Source organism: Podarcis pityusensis (genome assembly GCF_964106645.2).
Source record: "Podarcis pityusensis genome assembly, chromosome: 3".
Lineage (NCBI taxonomy): Eukaryota > Metazoa > Chordata > Lepidosauria > Squamata > Lacertidae > Podarcis > Podarcis pityusensis.
The window spans coordinates 50909023-50931848 of record NC_138026.1 but is presented as its reverse complement, the minus strand read 5'-3'; the positions used below and the strand labels follow the sequence as shown (position 1 = coordinate 50931848).

The following is a 22826-nucleotide window of genomic DNA, read 5'->3' as shown; positions in this document are numbered from 1 at the left end:
TGCAGCTCAATAGCAGCTTCCATAGGAGAGTCAACTGTTAGGAAAAGAACTGGCCAGTGCTGGAAAAATGATAATGGTCTAGACAGGCAATGACCTGTGCAGCAAGCAAGTGAACTACATAAAGGCATGAGAGGTCATTGTAACCAGAGGAGCAGAAACAGATATTGAGGTATGGCCCAAATGCATAATTGGTCAAATGAAACAGGAGCAGCTGTATTCAATCTGTCATATGAACGAGCCTTTTGGCTGTGCACAGAGCCTCTTCACTTCTCTCTTTGTAGAAGTAGGACAGAGGTGAAGAATCGGCGGTTCTCCAGAAGTTGTTGAACTGCAGCTTCAATCATCCCCAGCCAGCATGGCCAATGGTAGGGATAATGGGAATTCAGCAACATCAGGAGGGCCACAGGTTCTCAACCCCCAGGATGGGAGAGCAAATCAGGAAGTCTGCCATTAAGTATAGTTTCACATCACATCAGAACCAGGAACCTATGGTTAACAGCTTTGGAAGAGGATATGGTGTAAGGAAAAGAGGCTTACTATATATTTAACCCCCCCCCCAAAAAAAAAGTAAGTGGATATCAGGGATTCTTTCCCTGGAGGCATTATGACGATGTGCCCCATGCCAATGCGTTTCACATTATTTTTTATGAGAGGGAAATGCTGGCGTACAGAATGGGGGTGGGAAATATTCTTTGTTTTACCAAAAAGGAGAGAGAAGCCCTGAAGAGATGGGACTGTGTCTTGTGAAAGTTACTGATTACAAGTATCACTAAAACCTTAGCCTAAGCAAAATGATACTTTAGAAATATACAGCATCACTGCACTGTGGAAAAATTTTCTGGCACAAAAATAAGTATGAAAAACCACTTATCTTTCCAATAAAAGAACACACACTTCACTTGTCTTTTTACAAGCAATGTGCAACCTGTTGCTGTTTATTTTTCTTGGTCTGGAAAATCTACTAAATTATCCATAGGTACAAATATTTAATTGTAAGGAAAAAAACCAAGGTAGCTACCTGTAGAAGTGAAATACATACATGATTTTTAAAAATAAACTTTTAACAGCATACCAATATAGAAAGAGCAACATTAGCATATTATGTTACAGCAAGTATGAAGTGTAGAAAAAGATTAATTGCATATAGATCTTTTTCCATTCATTAATAATCACTCCCATACAAATGGAATCTGTCTTAAGTCTACTAAAACTAGATGCAATGGCAAAGAGAAATTGTGACCTTAGATAGGAATTCATCAGATGATGTGTGCTCCTTAAAAATAATTATTGTTTCTTGCTCTTTACAGAGCAAATGTTTGATTTAATACTGGCATTTTTAATGTAAATGCTGCTTTATACTTACAGGAAAGATACACGGCTTGCAGAAGTAATATTTTAAATGAAACTCAGGGTGATAGTGGAATATGGAATGCATGTCAAGTAGATAATCACCCACACTGGTAAGTCGGTGTGCGCCAGCTGCTTCCCACTTCCCACCAAGCATGTGACTGTTGGCCAGACTTGCTAATTATTTGTCAATGGGCATTTGGCAACTGGCTTGGCCATTACCTGACACGAGGCAGCTGGCTACTTGCCAAAAGCCTAGGCCTGCTGGCTGCATGATAAACTAATGTTTGAAGGAAAATAAGGGGAGGAAGACTTCTTAATTCACCTACCTGTGCAAATGACTTCCCCAACTTTAATTCTTGAGGGGGCTGTCTAAGTGCCTCTGCATTAAATACTTGGCTCCACAACTCATGTTTTCTTCTAGAATTACCTTTTAAAGAGAAGCTCATTCTTGTCGCAATGAAGGATCTAGGTAGCAAAAAAAGATCTGACAGAAAGAGCATTCTTGGGTGTAAATAGCTGTTTGCAGGAATCAAACTGAGTGGACTTTAGAGTGGAATGTGACTGCTCAATATCAAAGCAAGACACCTATAAACAAAGAGATAACACAACTTCAATGTTTATTATGTACCAAAGAACAGGATACTTGTTGGGAATGGGGCATGAGTTTCTCACTAATCAAACAATAGGAACTCATTTTTTTCTGATTCCAATAGAAATCCAGTTTTCATATAAATGTACAGAAGCTTATGAGAGCACACTAGTGTTCCAGAATAATAATCCTCCCATATGCAGCTAGGTACATCAGTGCAATGCTCCATGCCTCAAGCCATGGCGAGTTCTCATCTCTATTACCTAATGCCAAACACATCACTACTTTATCAAATAAAATTTTAATGACACTCAGCTCTGATCTGGGAAGTTTTAGAAATTACTTTGCAGCACACAATAATGTTTCCAGAGATGCTGCTGGGACCCTGCCAACATCTCAAGAGAGAAGGGTGGAACAAGAGCCAAGTGCCATTTCAATTCCCAGTATGCTTACTTAACTTGCTGGCACATTTTCACTTCCTGCTATCGATAAAGCAGACAGATATAATACTACCCTCAGATCATGTCCTACAAACATCTTGGATGGATGTGTCTTCTATCTTATTTTTCTTTTAGAGCACTCTGACTACAAACACATCCTGTTTGCAGTCACATGATAAATACTGCTTAGACCAGGGGTAGACAACATGGTGTCCTTCAGGTGTTTTGGAACTACAACTCTTGTAATCCCAGACTGGCTGGAGATGATGGGAGCTGGAGCCCAAAAGTATATTGAGGATACCATGTTGACTCACCTTGACTTAGACAAACACAAGGAACTCCATAATTGTGAAAAGCATTCTCAACTGCTCCCTGCTGGCTATATGTATTGTAAGTGCCTATATATATACTTAAGTGCCCAAGAAATTTGACCTAAGCAACACAGATAACTAAAGAGAACATAATTAATCTGAACAGTTCACAAGTCTTATCAATAGGCACTCTCTCTTGTTTCTAAAGAGAGGATATTTGTATCTGTTTTCTAACTTAATTACCAACAAAAAAAAGTCATGATAGGCCGCTATGAACCATCTGACGTATGGTGGAGGGAAGCATATAATAGAGATATCTACTTTTCCACTGTGACTCAGTGATTCAGGCTGTCAGAGGACTCAAAAACAGTTGTTCTTCACATGTATCTGTTTCTAATGTATTCTCGATACAGGAGGATGTCTTCTTTTCCCAATGGCTGCATGATGCCTTTGCCAGCCTGGATGTGAGCATGAAATATCTCAATAGATTTTCTTTCTACTTTAGGAGGCTGGACTTCATAAATGTTGTCTTGGGAGAAAGCAGAGATGTGTGTTCTGTGAAAAGTAAATTAAATAAAACTAGCATTAAACTACAGAGAAACCATAAAAGAGGAGGGTAGGCATGAATTCTATATACATCACTATTGTAGGCTCAGAGGATTCCATGCCATTTTGCATTAGTAGGTAAGTTAAATTGATAATACAATGGAGGGGAAAATCCTGAAATGCGATAATTTCTACTAGGATTTCTAGTAATAAGCACTTATGATCTATAAAATACAATATATTTTAAACTGCAGGTAGACTGTTTTATTGCAAAACATTGTTGAGTGTTTAATTGGTTGGTATCTTAGCAACAATGTGCTGCATCTAAGCAGAATGAAGAGTCACCTTTTGCCAATAAAAAATACAGCCCATGTTCTGTTTTATTATTAATCTGTCATCACCTGTACCATATTTCTCCGTGTATAACCTGCCCCGTGTACAACACGACCCCTATTTTGGGGGACTCCAAATTAAGAGAATGTGGGGAAATTGCCCAGAGTTGTTAAGCTTGTTTGGGGGGAGAATTGCCTAGTGTTGTTGAGCTTCTTTTTTTGGGGGGGGGGGGATTGCCGACACTCGCTCACCCGCCTGACCGCCGCCGACAACAACACTCGCCTGCCCGCTCACCTGTCTGTCACTAGGTTTCAACCTGAGAAGTTTTTTCTTTCTAAGAATCACACAGCTTTATAACCTCTAACTTCCAGAGACAGATTTTCTCTCCCTTCAAGGGAAGGTGAAGAAAGGGGAAGCATTGTTGTGACAGTTTTCTAAAATACATTAGGTGGCAAACAGCGTCTCTAATGGAGATAATTTAGCTATGGTTGATGGAGATTCTGTACATATTTAAAAACCATTAACTATTAAACATTCTGGATCCAATGAATATTGATCAGCCTGCACAACAGCAAATTTGCACAGGATTTTTTTACATTGATGTAAAAGGTGTCATTCTCCTTGGTCCTCCCACTGCCTTTGACAAAGGCGCTCCCACTCTTGCATAACTGCCTTCATGCTATGGAGCTCCACGATTCTGTCCTCAGCTGGCAATCCTTCTACCAAATCATTATTTCAATGTTTTCATAGGAGGAAACTCAGTTATTGGAGTGGTGTAACAGTCAATTCCTCTTTCCAAGGAATTCTGGAAACTTCAGCTCTGTGAAGGGAATAGGGGTCTACTAACAACTCTCAGCACCGTTAACAAACTACAGTTCCCAGGATTTTTTTTGGGAAAGCCATGAATGTATAAATTGGTATGGCACTGGTTTAAATCTATAGTGCAGATGGGGCGCATGCCGAGGTCCCTCAAGAATCTGTTCTTAGCCCTCTGATTTACTTTCTATATATTTAATGTCCCTAGGTGAGATTATCAAATCCAAAGGCATTTAGTATCACCTGTATGTAGATGATACCCCCTCTCTTTTATCTCTGAACTGTTTGCCTCACTCCAGTCCAGCTTCTCAAACTGAATCTCTGATATTTCTCCTTAAATATCATTTCAAACTCAGTATTTCTCATCTTTCCTCCCATACTTCCCTCTCCTCTTAAACTTTCCTTATGAATGTAGAAGTTTATTACCCACCCTGGTAATTAGCCATGCCTTTATCTTTTACTCCTTTCTCTCATGTGTTGCCAATGCTCAGGCCATTTTTAAGTTGTGTCACTTCTTTTACAATATGATTGTGAAAATAAAGCCCTTCCTCTCTGTTCCTTTAGCATAAACATCTCTCTGGTCTTCTGTTATCTCACAGTTATCTAGTGCTCTGTTGTGAAAAACATTTACCTGTCTCGTCACTTAAATCTCTACAGTGGGTTTCTATCCACTCCCGCATCTACCAAGGGTACCTTGTTCTTGCTTTCAAATCCCTGATGGCCTTGTCCTATTTTTATCTCTCTGCTTTTATCTCAATAAATCGTCTGTGACCTTTCCTGTTTTTGTAAAGACTGTTCCCTTTATCCTTTGCTGTTCTGTATGCTAAGAAATGCTTCCCAGATCATCTGGACAATCCCACCTGTTACACCCTTCTAACCCACCCTCAAAACCCACCTTTTCCATGGCACTTTTAGCCCTAGTTCCCATGCCCTACTGCAACCGAGTCTGTAACTAAACTCAAATATGAAAACCCCCAGCACATTGCCTTCCTCTGTTGTTTCCATTGTACTAACTTTAGATTGTAAGCTTTTTGGGGCAGGGAATTATCCCCCTGTATGCTGTAAAGCACCATTCACACTGATGGAACAATATAAGTAAATAACCATAACGTAAGAACTAGAGTGTCTGCAAAGAAGCCTCTGTGTACTGCATATGCCAGTGAAGAACTGTAAATTATGGTTATTGTTTCCCCCTTAAGCCAGGCATAGGCAAACTCGGCCCTCCACATGTTTTGGGACTACAACTCCCACCATCCTTAGCTAACAGGACCAGTGGTCAGGGATGATGAGAGTTGTAGTCCCAAAACATCTGGAGGACCGAGTTTGCCTATGCCTGCCCTAAGCCAATGTCCTATTTTTCTTACATACCACTTTGATTTTACCACTTGTCTTATATAATGTATATAAAGCAACAGTCTCTGAAAATACAAAGCCTAACTAAAATATACAAAAACCACTGTGAACTGTGAGAATAAGAGAGAGAGAGAGAGAGAGAGAGAGAGAGAAGGGGATTTGGAAAAGGGGCATTGAAAGAGCATGAACTGAAAAATAAAAGACAGCAAGTACTTACAAGTTTATAACCCCGTCTAAGTGCTTACAAGAAAGATGTTGGTGACTCTTGTCGTGCTTGTGTTGACTGTGCCCCAACTGAACAAACCTATGAATAGAGGCAGAAAAATCACAATGGAAAAAGAACTTTCTGAAATAAAGAAAATAACATGTCTTTTGCAGCTATATAGGAGTCATACAGTTTGAAGTAAGGGACATCAAGTTCCATAAAGGGCAGCTGGAACATACACCACACTTTTTTCCTGACACTAATATTGTGGGTGAGTAATGCAGTAGCTCTGAATTTATTTATTTTTTAAAATCCACTTTGATCTAGATACTTTGGAGGCCCTTCAAGGCATCTTTTCATTTTGAATCTCACTAAAAGCCTAATCAATTTTAGTCATAGTGTGTTCCTGAGAAGCTCGGTTCAGCTGGCACTTTGCACATGGCCCAGACCTATGTGATTCCTTTAACTTCAGTCAGTGAGTGCAAGACTTGTTGCAACAGCACGTAAGTAGCAAACCCTTACACAGACTGGATTTTTTAACATATTGCTATTTTAACTGATGTAAGCCATCTTGTGTAATACAATGCTTCTTAGATATAGAGAGACTATATTTTTACATAAAAATATAACTGCAGAGTTAGCAAAAGAGCACAAGAGCTGGTAGAGGCACCATCCCCCGCCTTTCCATGGATTATTATAGACGCCAAAGAAGCCACTGAGGCCTGCACTGTAGTAGTAAGATAGGTAAAGACAGAAGAGGATGAACAAAAGTTGGTAGTGGATCCCTGCATCACCTCCCAGGCTTTAGTTTCAGTCTAGTCTTGTCCACCCCCCTGCAATGCAAGAATCTTTTGCTGTTCAACAGTGGAACAGTCTCCCTCCTTCCTTGGAGCTATTTAAGCAGAAGTTGGATGGTCATCTGTCATGGATGCTTTACCTGTGATTCCTGCATTGCAGGGGGTTGGGCTAGATGGCCCTTGGGGTCCCTCCCAACTCTAGAATTCTATGATTTTATGTGAGGCTCGAACCCATGACCTTGAGATTAAGAGTCTCATGCTCTAGCGAGTGTGCTATCCCAGGTTCCCAAGAGCCAGTGTTGGACTGAATCATAGGAAGCTGCTTTATACCAAGTCAGACCATTGGTTTATGTAGCTCAATATTGTCCACACTGACTGGCAGGGGTTTCAGTCAGGATTACCCCCTGTCCTACCTAGAGATACCAGATGCTGAAATGCAAAGCAGATGCTCTACAACTAAGCTAATAGGGCAGATGTGGGTTCAATTCTCCATGAAGCTGACCATGGGCTAGTCACAATCTCTCAGCCTAACCTAACTCACAGTATTGTTTGAAGATAAACTTGGGAGCAGAGGGAAATAATGTAATTTTGAAAATTATGGGGCTGCTGTGCAGCTTGATATATACTATATATAGATAACCAATGAGCACAATCCAGGCAAAAGGTAAGGACCTTTAAAGATCTTTTGGCTTTCAATACATAGTGAACATTCCCAATGAAACAAGTGGAATTTAAAATGTGCTTAATTTTGTCTGGAACATACACTTTTACTATTCACTTTTTAAAAATTTGTTCCCTGCTAGCATCAGTGAGATAATCAGAAACACATTACCTTGTGTATATGCCGAGATCATCTTCCGAAGGAGATTCTGAGAGGTTAATCCCATATATATCTTTTATAGGCTGTACTACATTCTGCAGCAAAACAAGAGAAATATTAGTGAGACTAAATCTTGGGTTTAAAATTTATTTAAACATTTATACCTGCCTCTTACAAATGCAAGGTGGCTTCCAGACAAAAAAAAAAAGAATGACTAAAAAGACAATACTCAAGAGCAACATTTTTTCAGTTTTTCCGAAGTAAACAACTGCTACTTCATGATAGAGCTGAGAGCTACATATCAGTATTAAACACTAACAGGGAATTCTAAAAGCAGCGAGAAAATTTTATTTGCCAGTTTTGTGTCCTACTGAAGCATTTCCATCTTGGTACCGCACTATATCTAATGCAGCATCCTGTTCTTATGGTGTTCAACCCGATGTCTACTGAAACCCACAAGGGGACATGAGTGCACTAGAATTCTCCCCACTTATAATTCCCAGTAACTGGCATTCAGAGGTATACTTTGTCAGATACTAGAGATAGTACACCACCATGGCTAATAGCCATTGGTAATATGAACAGAAGGGACGCGGGTGACGCTGTGGGTTTAAACCACAGAGCCTAGGACTTGCCAATCAGAAGGTCGGCGGTTTGAATCCCCGCGACAGGGTGAGCTCCCGTTGTGAGGTCCCTGCTCCTGCCCACCTAGCAGTTCGAAAGCATGTCAAAGTGCAAGTAGATAAATAGGTACTGCTCCGGCGGGAAGGTAAACGGTGTTTCCGTGCACTGCTCTGGTTCACCAGAAGCGGCTCAGTAATGCTGGGCACATGACCCAGCCGGTTCCCTAGGCCAATAAAGCGAGATGAGCGCCACAACCCCAGAGTCAGTCATGACTAGACCTAATGGTCAGGGGTCCCTTTACCTTTTTAATATGAACAGAGCCACTGACTGGTGGTAATGACTATTAGTGGTCATTACTATCATCTTGTTGTAGTGAATTCCATAGTTTAAGTGTGAAGGAGTACGTCCTTCTCAATCTTCTAACATTTAACTACATTGGTTGATCACATGTTCCAGCGTTATAAGAGGGAAAGAAAGACGGCTCTCTGTCCACTTTCACCACACCATGCATCAGTCTTATACATCTCTATCATGTTCCCCTTTACTTGCATTTTCCCTAAAGAAAAAAAGCTCAAAATGTTATAATCTTTCCTCTCATAGGAGTTGCCCCTCAGTCATTCTGGTGGCCTTTTTCTGAGCCTTTTACAGCTTTACAATGCTCTCTTTGAGATGCACAGTATTTGAAATGGGACTGTACCGTGGATTTTTATAAAGGCCTATTCCACCATTCCTCACAAAGCAGCCAATGAACAAAACAGCCAAACAATATATTTCTAAAAAACCAATTATGAATTTGCTAATTTAATTTTATTTTCAATTCCATTTCTAATGATGCCAAACACAAGAATGGCATTTTTCACAGCTGCTGCACTCTAGACAGACATTTTCATTCAGCTATCCACCATGATCCCAAGATCTCATTCCAGTTTAGACCTCATTAGCTTTTATATAAAGTTAGAATTCTTTGCCTCCATGTGCATCACTTTACCCTTGATCACATTGAATTGCATTTGCTATTTTAATGCCTAGTCACTCTGTTTGGAGAGATCTTTTTGGAGCTCCCTTTTTGCTCATACTGCTCGAACTCAGGTTACCTGAATCTCTAAAGAGTGGTTCTCCATCCTGCAACATTTTGTTTTAGGTGTGCAAGGCACAAAAAAATATTGTGCTATCACACAGAATGGCAGTTGCATGAAAATTCTGAGGACTCTGAACTTAAAATGTGTATAGATATACAGTACTGCATTGTCTGGACTCATGTTAAATTTTTCACGTTCCTTTTAAGAAGCAAAACATTAAATAAAGCTTTCACAATACTATCATCGCCATGTATCTTTAGATGTTTTCGGGGCACATTATACAAAAGCATATTGTCATTTCTTTTCAGGTTCCTGATAACTGCACATTTATGAAATTAAGCTAGTATAAATTAGCTGCAATGCTACATTAGACTTCAATAGCAGATGTGTCAAAGTTACTTCATACTTTAATTTAACCTTGCCTTCCATTTTTTTCTTTTAAATTACGGGAACAATTTTTGTTATCTCACAATGCCTCCTTTATTTTCCCGTAAATTCCCTGTGACTCATTCTCCCCGTCCGCCCGCCCCGTTGTTGAAATGTGTGAAGGGAGAACGGTGAGTTAGCTAGGCAACTGATCAAGGCAATTCACTGCCATGCTGTCAGAAAACCAGGTGCTTAAGTGGATAGGGAAAAGGTTAAAAATCATGCCAAGTCACCAGCCAAGACAACAGATGAAAAATACAGACAATGGATTGTCTAACTCTCAGGATGCCATGAAATTCTATAATCAAAAACCTATTTGGATCCCATCAAATAGCTTTTTTGACTAAAAATTTCCTCCCATACATCCCACTAAATTACCTGGAAATAGCAGGGAGTAGTGTTGCCAATTTCGCTGTCTGCAGCCACCACCCCAAAACTGGCTCCAGAGGGCTGGATATACTTTTGGGTCCCATGCATGCAGAAGAAGTGTGTCTCATTTGTACAGCAGACTCTTTACATTCAACCCTCCTTATAAAAAACAACACTAAAATATCTAAAGGTACTTCACTTGGTACGTCTCAAAACAAGATGTATATTAAACATCTAGTAAGACGACTAGTAAGTCCCTGGGCAGAATTTCAAGTTATGTGGATGGCAAATGTATGTGCCACAGGTTGTCCCACAGCAGACGTGTCCTCATCCCATGGATAATCTTGGGGAAGGGACAATGTGGGACACAATGAATGGGAGCTGGGGTAAACATGTGTGACCCCACTCTCCTCTCTTATATGATTACAACTGGGAATTTGTAAACATCTGAAAATAGCTTCTTTTGAGTATCTGGAGCACATCATGCAAGATGTGGGTATAAAGGACAATCCTTTATTTATTTAATTTATATTTTACTAAGAACTCTTCATCAGGGGTCTAGTTAACACAAATAATGTTTTGTACATTGAGAACAAAGATAGTTTAGACTACAGTGTTATTCCTTAATTTTTGTAAACAGCAGGAAGTTAATTTAATTGATTTCTACTTTAATGAAGCTAGCATTACAAAGTTTGACCTTGATACAGCTTCAATTCCTGCAACTTTTAAGAACCTACTGATTAAAATAACGCAATTTAAACCAGTTTTTCAGCATATTCAGCTATGTGGAAGTGCCAATATTCTGTTCAAGGCTGATTGCCAAAGTACATTAATTGCTTTCACATGGAAATATCAACATTAGACAACTGTTTTCCTTTATTTGAGAGGCTGATTGCAAAGAGATGAATTATATCACTGACAAGCCAACACAACAGAGAAACCAGGAATATAAAAGGTAAAGTTTGAGGGCCTTGAACTCTAGAGGCACAATTCAAAGACTTGAACTACTAGCGCCTGTCCAGTCATGTTTGGACTCATGTTTCTGAGCAGCCACATCAACACCACAAAGTAAGCCTCTCCTGAAAGGGCCTCGAATAAGGTTTGTAGAGGGGCAATGAGGCCTGCTGCCCCCCCCAAGTACATCCCCAAAATGAACACAAACCATTGGACATTAGTTCTCTAACTTGTTGCTTAGGCCTCTATGTCAAATATTGCTTATTATCACAGAAACAACCCATGGCAATGAAGGAAAAGCATACCTGGCAACTGACTGACTTTAGATAATAAGCACCTTCTTATAGGCATACCAAAAGACTTGGAAAATAATATCCATAAGTAAGTCATTCTTAGAAAAGTGATAATAGTAATTTTGTTTCACTACCATTAGACACAGTAATTATTAAACTTTATTCAAGGCTATGATGAGCGAAGCCATTTACTTTCAGAGACTGCAAGGATGATCTCATTAACCAAGTTTACTTTGGAGTCACAAGAGATTGTAGACAAATTTCACGTGAATAGAAGAGCAAATGGGTTCTCCTGCCCCCTTCCTCCTATCACATTCCCACCACTACATCCCATGTCTTTCTTGAGGGTTCCCTGACCTTCAGGAAGGTTTTTTAGGGTGATACATCAGAGAAGAAAAAGAAGGAAAAGCCTATTGTGCAAGCAGCACTTTGCTCTTGGCAAAGTCCTTATAAAACCCACTCAACTTATTCTCAGTAAATGTGCGTAGGACTGTAGCATTAGATCAAATTAGGATTCAACAAATTAAATTCAATCAGACTTTCTTGCGCTAAATCTCCAAATGGAGTATAATGTTCCATTCAGTGGGTTAGGAAGGATTCAAACTGTTAAATTCCTCTACTATAAGGTAAACGTAAAGGGACCCCTGACCATTAGGTCCAGTCGTGGCCGACTCTGGGATTGCAGCGCTCATCTCACTCTATAGGCCAAGAGAACAGGCGTACAGCTTCCGGGTCATGTGGCCAGCATGACTAAGCCGCTTCTGGCGAACCAGAGCAGCGCATGGAAACGCCGTTTACCTTCCCGCCGGAGCGGTACCTATTTATCTACTTGCACTTTGACGTGCTTTCAAACAGCTAGGTTGGCAGGAGCAGGGACCGAGCAACAGGAGCTCACCCCGTCAAGGGGATTCGAACCGCCGACCTTCTGATCGGCAAGTCCCAGGCTCTGTGGTTTAACCCACAGCACCACCCGCGTCCCATTCCTCTACTATGATTACCTACTAAACCCAAAATGGCTTGGGTCCTGAAGGATTGCTTCTTCCTAATTCATCCTGCCCACATCTGAAAGGGCCTTGGGTGACCATGAAAGCCTTCTGGCATCTTGGCTCCTGGCATTACCCACATAACCGTTCAACAAATTAAACTGTTTTTCTTTATTTCATTTATATGACAAATTTGAAGGGAGACTTGGGAGGCCACAAAAAGTGTTTAGAGGGTTGTTTATGTCCCATAGGTTGTGGCTTAGCCACCTCCACTGTAAAGGATTCTGGGGGCAGCTCTAATCATGCTTAGGTCACAATATGAGAGAGCGAAACCTAGCATCACGAGCAGGATTACAAGATAAAGTGCCGTGCACCTGCTTGGGGAAACAAATGGTTTGGGCCAGCCTATGACCTTCCAAATTCATCAAGGTGCTCCAAACTACAGTAAATTTATCTAGAAACAAGAAAATTAAATTCAAGCAATGATCATGCAAGAAAATTGGCTGGAGCCATGGGCTTCCCCACAAATGTCACAGCAGAGCAAGTGGCATCATCATCTGCGTTCTTCCTATCACTTGCCTGCTGTGTTCATTCCCTTGTGCAATATTTAAAATCCAGATTCTGCTGCTATAAAATTGCTAATCTGTTTTGTGTTATTGTTTTTACAGATCTTCATTAACATCCCCAGATACTGAAGTATTATAATGGTACTGAAGTCTGCACAGGAGTGTCATCTGGAAAGATTAGTGTTCGTATTTGAAAGAGCTCTATTAAGCCATATTTCTGTATTAAGCCAAACCTCTATTAACACATCTTTCACTCCTAGCTGAATTACCTAGTTTAATTTAAACAACTAATACAAATCAACACTATAACTCAGCTTTAAAACTAATATATTACCTTGCTCCCTTAAAAAAGAGTTAAAGAGAGAAGTTTTAAACTGCTTTAAGAACTACATCTGCCTCCAAGCTTCCACATATTTTTTTTACAGGTATTTTTTTTTAAGTGTCTTCTTTTTAAAAGTTTATAGTACCTTCTCTTACTGCTGAGTGAGGAAAGCCCCTAACATGTAAAGAGAGATGTTCATTTTAGTAAGCCTTAAACACAAATCAAACACAACACTGGAACAAATATGCTGTAAAGAAAGAGATGTGCTGATATTGTCCCTTTGCGGGTTAGCACACTTCCTTACTTCTGTTGTTTTGGCATTATCTCCCGTATCTGTCATTTTCACTGGCGTTGAACGCTGAGATGCAGCCCCCTCATCTTCTTTATCAGTTCCAGAATCATCCTCCGAACTGCTAGACACGGCCTCCTCGCTGGGTGGTGGTGGAGCGCTAGCAGCCGTTTTGCGCTGAAGCACCGTTTCTTCTCTATTGCTCTTGTTCCTAAACAAAATTGGAATTTATTACACATAATGATAGCTCAAGAAAGAGGCAGTTCAATTTTATCACCATTCCCTTCAAGAGACAGAAGTGAAAGGGCAAGAAGAGAGAAAGCCTCTTCTTTTCTCATGTATGAAAGTCCAAATGGTTTCTTTAAGAGATCGGGAATGGGATGCAAGATCAAGTGTTCCCTCCTCCCTTCAGCAAATTCTGCCTCCCCATCCTTAGCCACAGTTAAGCATTATGAGTGCAAATGTTGCAAATGTTGTTGTCATCACTGACCCTAACAGAAAACAATATATCCAGGTCTTGGTTAAGGCTATTAGAATAAATTTTAAAAAGAGAGGAGGGGGTCTGAAGGGAAGGGAGCGACCTTTCAAAACATGCACCCTTGCAGCCCACCTTTGTCATAAGCACAGATAAAGAAACCAGGAGCATTGCATCTCCACCAACTCTCAGTCTTATCACAATGCTGCTTTGAAAAATGCTCTATGGACTCCTCTGCTATATATGTTACTTTCCATTTATGTCACAGGCCTTTGGGTTCTCTAATTATCTGTTATACTCATTAAGTAGTATCCAACAGTCATACTCAGAGTAGGCCCAATGAAATCAATGGAATGAAGTAAATGGGTCCTGTTGGTTTTAAAGGATCTACCCTATTTCAGTCCAATGGGTTGTATCCAATGAAATTGTCCCATTAGTACAAGGATTTCTTTCTTTCTCTCTTATCTTTTCATGCACCCCCAAATCTGATCAAGAGAGTTGGGGGAAAACCCTGGAAAAGATGGAAGGCTGGGTGAGCAGATCAAGAAGAGAAGAGGTAGTGGAAGTCCTTGCACTGACAGAACTCCACTGGATACAAACCACTAATTTGAAATTGATTGCTGTAAGTATTTAAATCAATGGACTTCAATGGATCTAACTCTGAGTAACACTAGATATTACCCACTGTTCTCAACTATAACCACAGTTTATTCTGTCCCCGAACGCTTGGGTCTTCCTGTCATTTTGACTAGGATACTGACTACGGCATCTTAAACTAAGGTGCAAAAACATTAGAATATAAGCACCTAATTAAAACAGCTTTAATGTTCTCCCTAACGTTATTAGGGAGAACTCTGCAAGCAAACCCAGTACGAAGGCGGCTTTCAAAAAGCTTTGCTAGAAGCACTGAGTCACTTTTTAATACCTCTAGTCCAGTCATAGAAAACTATAAATTGCCAAATAGTGAAGTAGCTTAATGGCTCCAAACCAGGCTCAGAACATTTTGACACTTTGAGTTTTTGAAAATATGGATCAAAAGCAACAATTTGGAGTCTTTGAGCTATTTCAAGGAAAAGAATGTGATTGATCTATTATATTGTTCAGGTACAAATGTTCACTTTAGGATTCCCAGCACAGATAGCCTTATTGATCTCTTGCATACATTTAAGTAATTTCTTTCTTAGAAATATAAAGCTTTTGTGTTCTGAGCAAATGGATTTTTACAGCCTGATGAGGAGAATGAAGAAATAAAAATCTACACTCAATGCTCTTTAAAAAAAAAAAAAAAAAAAAAAGTGGTTAAAAAAGTCAAAGAGAACAGAGCAGAAGAACCAAAGACCTCGGTATCCAGTCAGAAGAACAAGTTGTCCTATAGGTTGAAGCATGCAAATAGTCAGATACAAAGGAAAATTATTTCATAAATTAATACAAGTGCAAAGATGTCTCAGCACAGCATTCAAATCTGTGACTTGAACTGCACTGGTAACACGAAACTTCAAATACACTACTGCTATAACTGCTTTTCTTGCAGAAATAGATCACACTGGCAGCTTCTGCTTCTTTATCTGTGGAAAACAGCTGTGGCATATGAAGATGTCCTCCTAGCTATGTCAGGGCTGCTGCTCATTGAGACTAAGATAGGGCAGGGTGGCAGTGAGAGTGGGGGAAGCACCAAGTTGGAGGTGGCATTGGATGCAGGTGCATATGCCTCTGTGTCTACTGATGCCAACCTAGTTCTCTCTTGTTCTCACCCAGCCCCAGCTTGATCCTAGCCCTGACGAGTGGCACTGCCACTGTGGCCAGCAAGGCAGGGCTGTAGCGATGTCTTACTGGTGGAAATTGACATTTAGGTCCATTTGTATGCAATAAACCACTCCCTAGAATCTAACTAAAATTACATCAAAACTTTAATTAAAATTAAGAGCAATTAAAATTACTAAGGAAACAAGAAGGGTATCAGAACTGGCTTTTCTTTGCATTCAGAGAAAGGGAGGAGGGGTGGAGAGCAGCAACTCATTGCAATTTACCTTTTGTACAGGGAATCTCAGCTGTTTGTAGATAGATGACCAACTATTTGTAAATAAGGCAAACGAGATTTTTTTGGGGGGGGGGTCTTTCCTCCCTCACTGCAAACCATCCTTTGAAAAACTAATATAGTGTCTATAAATTATACACACGCAAAAAAACATTTACTGGTTTGACTTAAGAAGGTTAAACTACGGATATCATTGTATTAAGCCCCATATTAGTTAATATTAGGTACTAAATGAGTAAATAAAAAACATTTCTGCATTCAATTCTTGATTTTCTTCTTACCCCAAAACGGATTTTCCAGTTTCATCAGGTTTACGTACAGTAAATGGGCTGGGATCAATGCCAACATTCTTGGGCATAAAATCTCTGAAGGGTATAAAGAATAAAGAATCAAATATAACAAGTTAATAGAGCAAGCCAAACCTTAGATAGGCGGGGAGGGGGGTGACAGAAAGGTCTGCTTCTGCAGCCCTGTTGCTAATACTGGCCAGAGCATAAAATGGGGGGGGGGGGGGCAAAAACTTGCTTCATGCTTTACCAGCCAGGATAGTGATTAGGCCTGAAGCCATAAATTGATAGCTGTGGGATTGCTCAGCCCCTTCTCTGGAAAACCTCATTTCAGGGAAGTCTGCCAGTAGTACTTCTGCCTGCCCACACTTTCGGCAGACAGAACTAGGTCGACACCAGCAGTGACACTAGTAATTTTATACATTTTAAAACTGGTGCTCCTCTATCTAAGCAGATACACATGTCAAAAGCTTCAGAATCACATATTTATTGCAGATTCGTCCATCATATGAAAGATATGAATTCTTCTGTATTGAATGCCATTTTAAGGCTATGTAAGGAAAGTTTTTCTAAAAGAATTCAATTCAGTTTCATTTGTAAAATGGAAAGGCTGAATCAAAATTCTATTATCTTGAAAAATAAAACATACATACCGGATTGAATTTGTCATTGCCAAGCAAAAAGTGTCATCAAAACTGCTGAGTTCATAGGGTCGAAAAAATTCATTATGAATGTCAATCTCTTCATCATAGTTATGAAATTTCTTCACTATTAGCTTCCTTCTGTTTTCAGCAACAGACATTGCTAAAAAAGAAATGCAGGTAAAGTGAATCTCTTAAATACTGTATCATCTATTGCTAAGGGGACTCTTTCCCCCTGGAGCCCTTGGAACATCCTCCCTGATCCTCTGGAGCAGCGTTTTCAAGATGAGTGGGGGACAGCAAGAGGTGTCAGGGGAAATCATCTTCTCCCCCATTCCTCTAGTGGAGTGGAGTGTGGGCAGAATGCCATCCATGTATAGTTTGAATACAACCCAGTGTATTAAAAACTACTAATTTTCTATAGAAGAATGGCCATGTGTAAATACCTCCATGTGTGTTTTCAGCAGATCTCTTGATCCTTAAGTTAACAGGTACATTATTTCACTTTTCTATTTTTATTCTAGTAATTGTGTCCAATTAATGTTACTATTATGTAAGCAAATTGTGTTCATATTTAAAAATAAAGGAAAAACACACTTTCTTGTATGTATAACTGACCTTCATCATAAGGCATTGGCAAGCATTCCAGGACACCTGGAGTCCACCAGAAAGTGTAGCTTTAAGTATGGAACAAAAACAATAGTTTTAAAAATCCAGTGAGTTATATCCAAAAGTTCTCCCATTCCATCAAATGCTCCAACCCTTTCTCCCTTATACAAGGAACAACCTCTTATAACACCTGAATCATGCCTCTTCTTCCTTCCTACAAATCCCTTCTCAAAGCGCATTTGCCCATGCAGTATTTAGGAAACCCTCTAGTTCCTGTGCCTTGCTGTAACTAAGCCTGAGCATGTCCAACAGAAAGAAGCATTTTCTTTTCCTGATTACACCTCTGCTTCCACTTGTTGTTTCCCTTTGTTAAATTTTAGACTATCAACCCTCCATAAGATGGTGTAAGCTAGAATACACATTGACAGAGCAAAAGAAACAACAGGAACATCCGTACTAGATCAAACCAACAGTCTATCTAGTTCCGGATCCTGCTTCCCACAGAGGCCACCCAAACGTCTGTGGGAAGTCCACAGAAGGACATGAGGGCAATAGCTGTGGCCCCATAAGCAACTGGTATTCACATGCATGTGCCTCTGCTACCCAAGAAAATACATAGCCAGCAGCCATTAATTGGCTTATCCTCCATTAATGTGTCTAATCCGGCTGTCAAAGTCAGTGGCCATCATTGTATCTTGGAGTAGACAGTTACACAGCTTTAACTACATGCTATATGAAGATGTACCGTATTTTTCGCCCTATAGGACGCACTTTTTCCCCTCCAAAAATGAAGGGGAAATGTGGGTGCGTCCTATGGGGCGAATACAGGCTTCAGGAAGCTCTGTGCAACCCTCCAGAGCCCGGCGCAAAGCCCTCCCGGGGTCCATGCAGCTCTGCGCAACCCTCCGGAGCCTGGCGCCAAGCCGCGCCAGGCTCCGGAGGGTCGCGCAAAGCTGCCTGCGCTCCCGGGGTCCGCGCAGCTCTGCGCGACCCTCCGGAGCCCGGCGCCAAGCTGCTCCGGGCTCTGGAGGGTTGCGCAGAGCTGCCTGCATTAGGAAGCCTCAGCGCGCCCGGGCTTCGCACAGCTGTCCGCAAGCCTGCGGATAACCCTAGGATATCCCTAGGCTTGCGGATAACAGGCTCTTCTGGGGGCTGGGGTCGGGGGAAGCTCGGGCTTCCCCCGCGCCAGCCCTGTGCCTGGGGAGGAAATATATTTTTTTCTTTATTCCCCCCCCCAAAAAAAAACTAGGTGCGTCCTATAGGGCGGTGCGTCCTATGGGGCGAAAAATACGGTATTTCCTTTTGCCAGTTTTATGATATCCTTTTGGAGTTGGGGCAACCAGAATTGTGCACAGTACTCCTAGTGCAGTTGCAAATACCAGCAGTTTTGATCCCTTTCCTAATGAATCACCAAGACTGAATTCTCCTTTTTCACAGCTGTCAACATATACTAGGGAGCATTTTAATCAAGCTCTTCACTCTGACTCCAATATCTTGTTCCTAGTTAGGTAACATTAACTCAGATCCCTATCTGCATATCTTTAAGAGGTAGGATTTTTTGCCCCAATATGCATCATATTATACTTTACAGGAAACTGATCTGCTATTTTATTGCCTGCTCACCAAGTTTGCTTTTGGAGATCTTTGCAATCCCTTTTACTACCCTGAATTATTAGTGCTATCAGCAAACTTGATTACTTTGCTACTGACCATTAACTCCAAATAATTTATGAATATTGGGGGACTCCACTTTTTACATCCCTAAACTATGAGAATTGTCTGGTTATAATTACATTTAATTATAATTAACTATATCGTAAAATCAAACTTATAATATGTTATGTTAGAAATTATTATAGTTGCCCAATTTAAACATTTCCAACCATAATATCTTCTTAAGACATAGAACACAGAATTAGAGTTTATTGATAGCCATGTTTGCTTTTGCTTTGCTCTTTCTGCTATAACCAGCAATGGAAATGCTAGTCACACACAAGGGAATATGGATTGTGGTCCATGTGTCTATTGCTCTACACATAACGAAATTGACTTCAACATCCTGCTGTTTGTTTGACTGAGGAATAATTTGATCTGGTAACCTAAGTGTGAAAAGATAAAAAACCCTTCTTGGCTAGAAGAGTTTATAGTCTCAGCCGTGTAACTGCACTTTTATGAAGAATTTTCTGGAGTCTGCAAGGGCAGCATGGCTATATTGATCTGCACAATCAATATATATTGGTCTCAAAAGCCCAAACACAGTTGGAGCTAAAAAGTCAAGACCTACAAATTTAATAGCAGTTTAAAAAGATGAAAAATCAAAGATAATAGCCAGAAACTTTGCAATGTCATACAGTGCTTTAAACCCTTGTAGACTCAGTATGACGAAGGTTTTAGCAAATGGAGGTTACGCCTTATGTTTAAATTTGTTTTCTTATTATTAAGAATTACATGACAAACATAGTGGCAATATTTTAATTTTTTTAATGTAGAAAACACAACTGAAGATGGGCCAGTAGCCTGTAACTGAGATCATTTTTTTCCAAGATGTAATAGTAACTTATAGTTACTATTGTTTGTTACAAGATGTAATAGTAACATAAATGTTGAGGATAAAGGGAACACATGTTATCAAATGAGACTACAAATCTAACTTAGAACTTAACCTTTGGGGTCATGTGGAACAAGATTTAACTGCTTATTGAAAGCAGGGAACAACACTAAAGACAGCAAATCCTTCCAGAACACAAATTGGCACAATGATTCATCTTACTATGAAATATGGGGTTAAGTTGATTCAGCACCCCGCTAACCGTATCCTATGTAGATGTGGAGATGGTGAACGGAAGAACACTACTCATTCATTTTTATTTACATTGTCAACTTTACAAATCTGACAACCTAAAGTGGGGCACAACAGATTGTCTCCTATACTACCCTTCCATGACTGGAAAGAGCCCTTCAATTGAAAAGGAGTATTTGATCTAGCAGGAGCCTCTGCTAACGGAAGAGGAGGGTGAAGGTGATTTTCACCAGTTCTTCCTTTTTCTTTTGTACTATGGGAGAGGGTAGAGGTGTACAGATGGTTTGGTATATGGTCACACTTCTCCTGAAAGACCAAGTCATGGACTCTGTGCAGTCTATGGAAGCACAGATGGTGGTGATGACTAAGAGCATCTTTTATCAGCTTACACTGATACTCCAGCTGCAACTCTATCTGGAAGCAGTGGACCCTGCCTCAGTTATTCATGCTCTTGTCACATCCATACAAGACTACTAATGTGCTTTACATAAGACTTTGAAGACACTTTGGAAGCTTCAGCTGGTACAGAATGCAGCCATCCAGATGCTTGTGGGAACTAAGCATTCAGATAATGCTATAAAAATTCTGTATCAGCTCCATTGGTGAGCCACTCACATTTGGGTGCAATTGAAATTGCTGGTATTGTTCTTTAAAGCCTAAACGGTTCAGTTTACTTGAAGAACTACCTGAACCAGTATGAATGGGTCTGGGCCTTGAGATGGGCCACAAAAACCCTTCTTGCATGTATACTATCAATGACTATTAGGTCATTGACAGTGATGGTCCCATATCTATGGAACACCAAAAGGAGATACAGCTGACTTGTTCTCTGATTGATTTAGATTAGGCTTTGAAGACCTTTTAATTTCAATCTGCTTTTGGTTAAAACAACAGGCCAAATATTTTTTTAAAACTATTACTATTCTTGTAACATATTTTTTATTGGTCTGGATTAGAAACTGTTGTATGTTGCTGTTTAAGCTTAAAATATTGCACTACTTGGTTTTAGAATTATTTTATGGTACTGATTATATCGCCCTCATTTTGGGGGGAAGCTAACAAGAAGTGTGCCATGAAATACCTTCTCCTTGCCTGGATAAGAGTCATTGTGTCTTTCTGGTGCAAGTAAAAATCAGTAGGAAGATCACAGAGGTGAGGCTTCCCTTCTTCTGGTTGAAATACTCCCAGAAACAAGTTAATTGAATCTTGCCTGTCAGCATCTGGAAGAAATGAGTAACAATTGAGAGCCATACACATATTTATGTGTGATACATGGTTAATCCAGGGGTGGGCTGAAAGGAACAACACCAAGAACACCAATTTGTCACCCTACTGCCACATGGCAAACTGGGGGTGACCATTTCAGGAGTCACAGTTTGATCCTCTCAAAATGTCTTTTTGGAGAGGGGAGCTTTGCCTTTGTAAGCAGTGGTTAGTACGGCTACTGGCACTGAAAAGTATTAATATATTCAAAAGGAAGAAGAAAAAATGTAAATGGTAAGACCCCAACATGTACTGCAATTGCAAATCTCCATCCCCTTCCCCTCTCTAATCATTTCACTCCACTCCTTTTTGTTTTGGGAACTTGCCTTGAAATGTTCCTCCATGTTTGGGCAAACTTCCAAAACATTATCCATAAAATTAACAGAGAGCATATGATATACAAGGATAACGTGCAGGTTTATCAAAATAAACACAGCTTTAGAATGCAACTGAAAAAAACCGAATACAAGAAAAGCAACAGGGAAGTAACACTGGAGCTACCTTAAGAATCAACGTTGTCTGTTAAATGTGAAAATAACTGAAGTAACTTTATGAACAAACTAATACAACAAAGCTGGGCCTTGAAAAATAGTAGTTTGTAGTTTTATTAAAAGATGAAGCACTGATGGAAACATTAACTGTTTTCCCTTTAGCCATGCTGAAAGTGTGCACTGCAATTAAGAAAATCCTGTACAGATTCTTTTCTAAATTATTTTTGTACCTACGTGTGCTCTAGCACATTTTTTGTATGCCGTCTGTGGAAAGACATATAACCAGGAGCTAATGAGCCAAAGTAATTGAGTTAGCTTAAACACTTCATTGCCCTCACTCGGCAAAAAATCTAAAGGGCCAGAATTAGTACGACTAGGACTGTAGTGCACCATGATTAACTGGATAGAGTAATCAGATTACTTTCCTATATATCAATTAAAGGGAAGTTGACTGTCCAGTCCTGTTTCTGGATAAATAGCCTGTTTTAGATTCCAGAAACAAGAAATGTGGCAACATTAATGCTGAAGTCTGTAGTGGGTCATTACCCTTCCTAGACAGATCAGATATACTGCTTTACAATGGTTCTTCCAATAATCTTGACTACATAACGTGGAAAGAAATCAGTGGCTTATAATGCCTGACAAACTACTGTTTGTCCTCTGTTGCCTGTTTGAAAAGGGATTAGAAGGACACACTTTTATACCTATACCTATAATAGAAATAACAGTATGTCTAGTTCTAAATGTTTTAACCGCAGTA

General features: G+C 40.0%; 1 protein-coding gene across 3 annotated transcripts in view; it reads right to left on the bottom strand.

The window, feature by feature from the left end:
• Window positions 1-1950: 1950 nt before the first annotated feature.
• FIG4 (FIG4 phosphoinositide 5-phosphatase) overlaps window positions 1951-22826 on the bottom strand; it is a 57270-nt gene continuing 36394 nt past the window's right edge. For all 3 annotated transcript variants that reach the window (XM_081000379.1, XM_081000380.1, XM_081000378.1), the window contains exons 16-23: window positions 21394-21532; window positions 17522-17580; window positions 16916-17066; window positions 16257-16340; window positions 13481-13676; window positions 7573-7655; window positions 5956-6042; window positions 1951-3245 (exon numbers count right to left, since the gene is read on the bottom strand). In XM_081000379.1, coding sequence (XP_080856505.1) covers window positions 3068-3245; window positions 5956-6042; window positions 7573-7655; window positions 13481-13676; window positions 16257-16340; window positions 16916-17066; window positions 17522-17580; window positions 21394-21532 — 977 coding nt within the window. In that variant the 3' untranslated portion in view covers window positions 1951-3067. The remainder of the gene's footprint in view (window positions 3246-5955; window positions 6043-7572; window positions 7656-13480; window positions 13677-16256; window positions 16341-16915; window positions 17067-17521; window positions 17581-21393; window positions 21533-22826) is intronic.